We start from the raw sequence: 8491 nt of genomic DNA on the forward strand, positions 1-8491 counted from the left end.
CTTCTGACTAAATCTTTGTCCACAAAGATCACAAGGAAACGGTTTGTCTCCTGTGTGGACTCTCACATGTTTATTTAAACTTGACCTCCGACTAAATATTTGTTCACAAAGATCACAAGGAAACGGTTTGTCTCCTGTGTGGACTCTTACGTGTCTGTTTAAACTTGACCTCTCACTAAATCTTTGTCCACAAAAATCACAAGGAAACGGTTTGTCTCCTGTGTGGATTCTCATGTGTCTGCTTAAAGCAGTCTTGTGACTAAATCTTTGTCCACAAAGATCACAAGGAAAAGGTTTGTCTCCTGTGTGCACTCTCATGTGTGTTTTTACATTTGTTTTCTGACTAAATCTTTGTCCACAAACTTCACAAGGAAAAGGTTTTTCCCCTGTGTGGACTCTCATGTGTGAGTTAAAAGCCGTCTTCTGACTAAATCTTTGTCCACAAAGTTCACAAGGAAAAGGTTTGTCCCCTGTGTGGACTCTCATGTGTGTGTTTAGTTGTGATTTACAAGTAAATCTTTTACCACAGTCATCACAGTTTATTGATTTTGGCCTTGTCTGGATTTTCCTACGTGACTCTACATTTTTCTTCTCTCCAACACATTTCATATTAACCCGACAGCTTGAAGACTTCACTCCTGAATGACTTGTCATGTGTCTTTGAAGAGTCCAGTTACTAACATACTGCTTACTATACTCAGAGCAGCTCAAAGATTTGTTGACAGTTTGTACCTCTGATTCAGGAGCCCTGTCTTTCATACTGTCTTCACGTTCTGATTTAGTCTGATGAGTTCTTTAGTGGAGAGTCAGGATTGGTCATTTCACCATCGTCCTCATTAACGTCAGTCTTTGAAGAGCTGGAACTGTCTTTGAGACTCTTTAAATCTGGGCTCCTGGTAAGTTTGTTTTTATCCTCCTTGCTCTTTAAAGGAACTGTAAGTGACCAAAAACCTGATATTGGTCTCCTCCATATTGAGTTGGTCTCCCACCAGACTGGTCCAAGGGTCTTCTCTTCCATTCTATGATAAGAGGCTCTGGGTCCTGCTGGTCCACATCAGGCCTTCAGTCTTGAGGAGCTTTTTCTTTTAATCACCACCAAACACAGGCAGCAACCACTGAAACACATGTACATTAAGGACAATGTTATTCAAAACACACACACACACTATTTTACCCTCACAATCACCATCTTCTGTCTGCATATACTGTACATTGATAATACCAGTGTAACGTATGTACCGTTATTTATTAGTTTCATTTGGGCTAATGGACAACGCAATGCTAAATTAATACAAATGACCAGGACACAGAAGAATAGTTCGTTATGGAGCCTGATTAAAGTGAATAATGACCAGTAAACACAGCAGATTGGAAAATTTGAAAAGTGTGTTAATTTTGAGAGAAAAACAATCAACAAAAAAGTATACACCCTATATCCATCCATCCATTATCTTTTACCCGCTTCTTTCATTTTAGGTCATGGGGGTCGCCAGTGTCCATGTCCAGCAATCACTGTGCGAGGGGCGGGCTACACCCTGGACAGGTCGCAAGTCCATCACAGGGACACATAGAGACAAACAACCATTCACTCTCTCTCACCTAGGGACAATTTAGAGTTACCAATCAGCCTAACATGCATGTTTTTGGTCTGTGGGAGGAAACTGGTGGATAACAATGACAACAATAGACATTCACAAATGAGTCATACAAATGTAATGGTTTTTTTTGTTTGTTTTTTGTTTTACAATTGAAAACAAAATTATAATTAAAAGAAAAAGAAACAGCGAGAAAAAACCCCAGCTAGATTACGAGGCGGTGTAGAATGTTGGTGGTGTGGAATTGTGGGCCGGTGTTGTGCCAAAAATCGATGGGCTGCCAAATGGCAGCCACGGGAGCGTGCACAGGAGGACTTTAACAAGGATTTAATAAGATTAACACTTAAAAACAATTATTTGTTTGCTCAAAATTATAGTAAATGCATGTCTCAGTCTAACGTTTGCTTAATAAATGCACTTTGGCAGTCAAATCAGCCGTATTTCAAAAGCTGGTACACGGAAGTAAATGCGTGCACACGATGAGTCGCTGTGTAAATTTAACAAGATAACGCCTAAAAACAATTATTTGTTTGCTCAAAATTATAGTAAAGGTGTGTCTCAGTTTAATGTTTGCTTAATAAATGCACTTTAATGGTCAAATCAGCTGAATTTCAAAAATAGTTTTGCTGCCTCGGTGCTCCGGGAGCACGCAGAGCGAGGAAAAAAGGAGGAACGCAACTCGTTTCTTTGAAATTTAACAAGAAAAGCATCTAAATAATTATTTGTTTGCTCGAAATTATAGAAAAGGTGTGTCTCAGTGTAAAGTTTGCTTAATAAATGCACTTTAATGGTCAAATTAGCTGCATTTCACCAGGGCGGTGCAGCTGGTTTAACTTCCTCCAAGCAACGTGCATAGCAAAGGTGTGGGGGGGGGTCTATGGCAAGCCGATTGTATTATTAATAGTTGGTGAAAGTTCTCAGTCATTCAGGACATGGTAAATTCAAAAAAAGTTCAAGAAACAAACAATAAAGTATAAAGTATAATGAATAAAGTCCAGTTGTTTTTGTCTTGGAACTTTTTTGAATTTGTCATTATAGCCATGTTTACCTATTACATGATACAACGGCATGCCTTACTGTTACTACTACTCTGCTTCCATCAAGTGGCTGAAAGTGGTACTGCTCATTATTTTTTCAGTCAGAATGAATGAAAACGGTCATATCTCAGCCAAAAATGGTTTATAAATATGGGGAAAAAATCCATAAATATGTCGCTTCAGCCTATAAGTTGCAGGGCATGTAAATTATGCAAAATACTGTGACTTATAGGGTGGAAAATATGGTATATTTATTTCCACAGTTCCTTACCATACCATACCATACCATACCAGCTTTATTTATAGAGCACTTTAAACACCTACAGGCCCAAAGTGCTGTACACACAACTAAACAATCATACAGTCATATAATAAATATGATTAAAATGATTAAAAGTCAAAATCTCAGATTGTGTCAAAGGCCACGGAGAAGAGATGGGTTTTAAGAAAGAATTTAAAAACAGACAGAGAAGAGGCCTGTCTGATGTTCAAGGGAAGGTCGTTCCACAGTTTAGGAGCTGCCATAGCAAAAGCACGGTCTCCTCTGAACTTACGCTTTGTCTTTGGCACACTCAGCAGCAGCTGATCACATGACCTGAGGGATCGAGTGCATTGCAATAGTCCAATTGGGTCGTGACAAAGGCATGGACTAGTTTCTCAAGGTCGGGTCTGGACAATACTGGCTTGAGCTTAGCTACCTGTCTGATTTGGAAGAAGCTTTTCTGCAGAACAGAGTTTTTGTCAAACTTGAAGTCAGAGTCTAAAACCATCCTAAGATTTTTACCAGACTGCTTAAGAAATGGCTGAAGAGAGTCCAGGTTGACAGGATCAGTTGCGGCAGTTGAGCTAGGGCTAAAGACAATGACTTCAGTCTTCTCATCGTTAAAACAAGAAATTTGAAGCCATCCAGGCCTTAATGTCGTCCAGACATTTTAACAGAGGGTGAATGGAGCAAACACTTGCTGGTTTCACAGGCAGGTAGATCTGACAGTCATCAGCATAACAATGGAATGAAAGACCATGTTTCCTCAGGATGGACTCCAGTGGGAGCAAATAAAGTGAGAACAGAAGGGGTCCAAGAATCAAACCCTGTGAGACCCCGCAAGAAAGAGGTAATGAGGCGGATACATTATTACCAACCTTGACACAGAAACTCCTGCCACTCAGGTATGAGCGGAACCATTCTAATGCAGCACCTGTGATCCCAACCCACTGTTTCAGCCGTGATAAGGATACTGTGGTCAACAGTATCAAAAGCAGCAGTAAGGTCCAGGAGCACAAGTACCACAAATTGACCAGAATCATTTGATATCATAATATCATTACAAACCCTCACTAAAGCTGTTTCAGTGCTGTGGAGTTGCTTAAAACCAGATTGAAAAATCTCGAAGATTCTGTTCTCATTCAAAAACTTGTTTAATTGAATGAAAACTATTTTCTCCAGGATTTTGGACAGGAAGGGAAGTTTCGAGATTGGTCTGAAATTTGAGCAAGTCAAAAGGTCAAGTTCAAGTTTCTTAATTAACGGATGAACTACTGCATGTTTGAAAACATCGGGAACCAAACTTGTCACAATACTACTATTTACAATAGTAAGAACAGAGGGTCCAATCGTGGGTAGAATTTGTTTGAAAAACGATGCAGGAATGGGGTCAGCAGGGGAACCGGAGGGTTTCATCTGACCAATGACTTTGTTTAGAAATGGGAGTGAAATGGGTTCAAACTGTCTGAAGACAGCTGAGCAAGGGACAAAGACAGAGGGGTCAGATGTGGACTGGGGGATGGATGACCTACTCAACTCTACTTTATCAGCAAAGTATCTGGTAAAGTCATTGCAGATGTCAACAGAGGCCTCCATGCTGGAACCGAGGCACGTTTAAAATGGAATTTACGGTATGAAAAAGAACACGGGAATTATGACTGTTTGACGCAATGATTTGGGAGAAGTATTTGTTCTTTTCAAATTTAACGATGCTCTTAACTAAGTTCACAGCCATCCAGGCTTTGATGTCCCCCCGCCCCCATTGCTTCAAATGACTAAACAAGATGTTATGGTCCACGGTGTCAAAAGCAGCTGATAAGTCTAAGAGCAGGAGGACAACACAGTCACCAGAGTCCGTTGCTAAAAATATGTTGTTGAAAACCTTTAAAAGAGCAGATTCTGTTTTTTGTAGAGTTTTAAAACCAGACTGTAAAACCTCGAGAATGTTCTGTTCTTTCAATTATGCTGATAGTTGTACACCACCTTCTCGAGAATTTTTGAAAGAAATGGCAGTTTGGAGATTGGCCTGTAGTTAGCAAGAACAGAGGGTCCAGAGTGGGTTTCTTAAGAGAGGCTGGACAGCTGCATGTTTAAATTTTCCAGGGACCACACCAAAGTTTGGAGATCATACTCCATTAAGGAGTTGGCATTAGTGGTAAAAATCAGCACAAACAAACAAATCATATGCAGAGACAAACGGCAAGCCGTGTACACAGTTCCTTGTGATTCTCTTTCTTTTCTAAAGTTCTCCCAGGACTATATTTCCAATCTGGAAAAGCTCAAAAGAAAAGAAAAAGATCCTACCAGCTCGTTTTTCTAATGAAGTTCCGCGGTCGCGGTAGCAGCACCTCAACAAAATATTTTAAACAGCTAAGCTAAATCAAATACTGCTATAAACGAAAAATATACAAAGCTTACCGCTGAGTCAAGGGTATGATTATACCATTTTATTTATAGAGCACTTAAAACAGCGACAAGGCCAGCAAAAGTGCTGTACAAACAAAACAACAGACAACACATGAAGCAATATACAAAATGAAGTAAATCAGAATATAGACATAAAAACGATGCAGATAATGACGACAAACCAGTGTGGAGCGTACAGGTTCAAAACACAGATCATCTGGTGTTGAAAGCTACTGAATAGTAGTGAGTTTTTAAACGGGATTTGAAAACCGAGAGGGAGGGGGCCTGTCTGACAAGCAGAGGTAACTCATTCCAAAGTCTTTGTCCTGCTACAGAGAAGGCCCTGTCACCTCTGCGCTTAAGACGAGTTCCTGGAACTGTGAGGAGCAGCTGGGCCGCTGACCTCAGGGAACGTGGTGGGACATACGGTTGTAGCAACTCAGAGAGATGGGGGTGGTGAAACTGTTCAGGATTTGTAGACATACAGGAGTATTTTGAACTGGATTCGAAGGTGAACCGGTAGCCAGTGCAGTGAGGCCAAAACTGGAGTAATGTGCTCTCTTTTGCCCTTACTGGTTAAAAATGGGGCTGCTGCATTCTGGACCAGTTGTAGTCGTGCAATGGAGGTCTAACTGATACCAAACAGGAGCAAATTGCAGTAATCAAGCCTAGATGTAATGAATGCATGTATTACTGTCTCCAGGTTCTTTTTGGACAATATGGGCTTGAGTTTAGACAGCCGCCTCAGTTGGAAGAAACATGATTTAACCAATGAAAACCAATCATTTTGCTGAAACGTTTCAGCGAAAAAAGAAATTGTCCAGATGACCTGACTGAAAATTGTTGGGATTGTATACCTGGATTACTGAGCATGGATTTTTTTGGTTTTGAACCAGTTTGACATGACTGTCAACGAGGAAGAGGGCCGGCATCAGAAGATGGGGCGTGCCAAAGACACCATCTTATCACCAACATAACTGGTTTGTTCCACTTTGGAGTAAGCTGTTTGGGAGAAGAAGCCGTTTTGTGTTGTGTGTTTCCTTGACTGATGAAGCCTTCCAGATGGAAGGTGAAACGTTTCAGCAAAAAAAGAAATTGTCTAGATGACCTGACTGAAAATTGTTGGACGAGTATGGACTGTTTTCAACTTCTGGGGAGCTTTCCTTCAGGTTCACCATTTTAAGTTTGTTTTCTCCACACTGACTTTCAGGTTGAAGCTCAACTTCCTCTCGTTCTTCTGACTGTTCAGATGAGATAGGTAATACAGCTGGTGATGAGGGAGACGGTTCAGGAAATCTTGCTTCGGGAACAGGAGCCTCTGTGGAAGGTCTTGGGAGATTAATGACAGTGATCACCGGTAAGCCGCTACCCTATGCAGTGGGAAGAAGCTAGTACCAGTGACAAGGTATTAATTCATCATCATCTTCTTCTGACTGAAGCTGTGCACAATCTTCATCAGGAAGAGTCAGTGATGCAGTACTTTTTGTTTCCTTTGCAAATGGTGGCAACATTTGGTTGCCAAATTTGGTGGGGGAGTGGTGGCACAGAGGTTAGAGAAGGTGGGCCTGTGATCGGAAAATTGCCAGTTCAAGCCCCGGTACCGACAACATCAAAAATGTGGGTGGGGTAGGTGAAGCACCCACACCTGCCCCCTGTCACAACCCAGGGTTTTGGATTCAAAATAGCCAGACACAGGAGTGCAAAAACAAGTACAGAAATTTATTATAGGCTGTCAAGACTGCAGCAATGACGTCACTGGTCCTGTGCAGTGCAGCTGAAATACTGTGGTTTGAGGGGCAAATCCAATAATGGGGTCCGGTTGTCAGAGCAGGGGTCATGAACGTGATCAGAGAGGCAGAACAGAACCAGATGAGGAGCAGGCAAAAAACGGGAAATCCAGAAGGCAGGCGTGAGGTCAATAATCCAGAACGCAAGGCTTGAGGTCTAGGCATGAAACTGTGAAGGCTTGAAAATCAGGGACCATGGAAGGTGTAATAATCTCGCACTGGTGGAGAGGGAGAATGGTGCTTAAATACAGACATGAACAGGTGAGAGGTATGAAGGTTGATTGCAGTGACTCAGCAGAGTGGGTGTGGTTAAGTGAGCAGGCAGAGGTGCAGGTTGACAGGAGATGAGAATAATAAACATGAACAGAAACTATGATCAGAAGGGCAGAAAACATGGCATGTCATGAAAGGGCAGGGAAGTGAGCAGATGGGGGGCCAGCGGGGGCCGCTGATCATGACATAGCCCCCACTTTAAGGTCCAGCATCCTGACAGACCTACCAGCAAAGAACTAGCAAGAGTCAGGTGGGTGGAGGGGGTCCGGAGGCGGGCAAGAAAAGAACTGGGTGAGTGGAGGGGGTCTTGGAGGAGGGTATGAAATAGGTTGGTAGCCAGAATGGCCATCCAGAGCTGTTACAGGGCTCCGGTGGGCGGCCATGAGGTTGTCCAGCAACTTGTAATGTCCATGTCAAAAGGCCGGGCGACCCTCCAATATCTTGCAATGGGGCCTGTGGAGCTGGAGCGGGCGACGTGGAGGCCTGGGGCTGTGGAGCGGGTGACGTGGAGGCCTGTGGGGCTGCAACGGGCAACGTGGAGTCCTGTGGGGCTGCAGCAGACGTGGTGGAGGCCTGTGGGGCTGCAGCGGGCGACGTGGAGTCCTGTGGGGCTGCAGCAGATGTGGTGGAGACCTGTGGCTCTGCATTGGGCGACGTAGGGTCATGTGGGTCTACAGCGGGCGACGTGGGGTCCAGTGGGTCTGCACCAGATGGTGTGGAGGCCTGGGGTTCTGCAGCGGGCGACGTGGGGTCCTGTGGGGCTGCAGCAGACAGTGTGGAGGCCTGGGGGTCTGTAGCGGGCGACGTGGAGGCCTGGGGCTCTGCAGCGGGCGACGTGGAGGCCTGGGGCTCTGCAGCGGATGACATGGGGTCCTGTGGGCTGCAGCAGATGGTGTGGAGGCCTGGGGGTCTGTAGCGGGCAACGTGGAGGCCTGGGGCTCTGCAGCGGGGGACGTGGGGTCCAGTGGGGCTGCAGTGGGCGACGTGGGGTCCTGTGGCTCTGCAGCAGGTGATGTGGGGTCCTGTGGGGCTGCAGCGGGCGACGTGGGGTCCTGTGGGTCTGCAGCAGGCGGCGTGGAGACCTGGGACTCTGCAGCAGGCGGCGTGGAGACCTGGGGGTCTGCAGCAGGC

General features: G+C 44.4%; 1 protein-coding gene across 1 annotated transcript in view; it reads left to right on the top strand.

Annotated features, from left to right (window-relative positions):
• LOC119411031 (aldehyde dehydrogenase family 3 member H1-like) overlaps positions 1-8491 on the top strand; it is a 35320-nt gene that overhangs the window by 23880 nt on the left and 2949 nt on the right. Inside the window, exons 7-8 of the mRNA XM_037677954.1 lie at positions 7781-8025; positions 8247-8369. Coding sequence (XP_037533882.1) covers positions 7781-8025; positions 8247-8369 — 368 coding nt within the window. The remainder of the gene's footprint in view (positions 1-7780; positions 8026-8246; positions 8370-8491) is intronic.

The sequence above is a fragment of the Nematolebias whitei genome, chromosome 6, assembly GCF_014905685.2.
Source record: "Nematolebias whitei isolate Nwh7 chromosome 6, NemWhi1, whole genome shotgun sequence".
NCBI classification, from domain to species: Eukaryota; Metazoa; Chordata; class Actinopteri; order Cyprinodontiformes; family Rivulidae; genus Nematolebias; species Nematolebias whitei.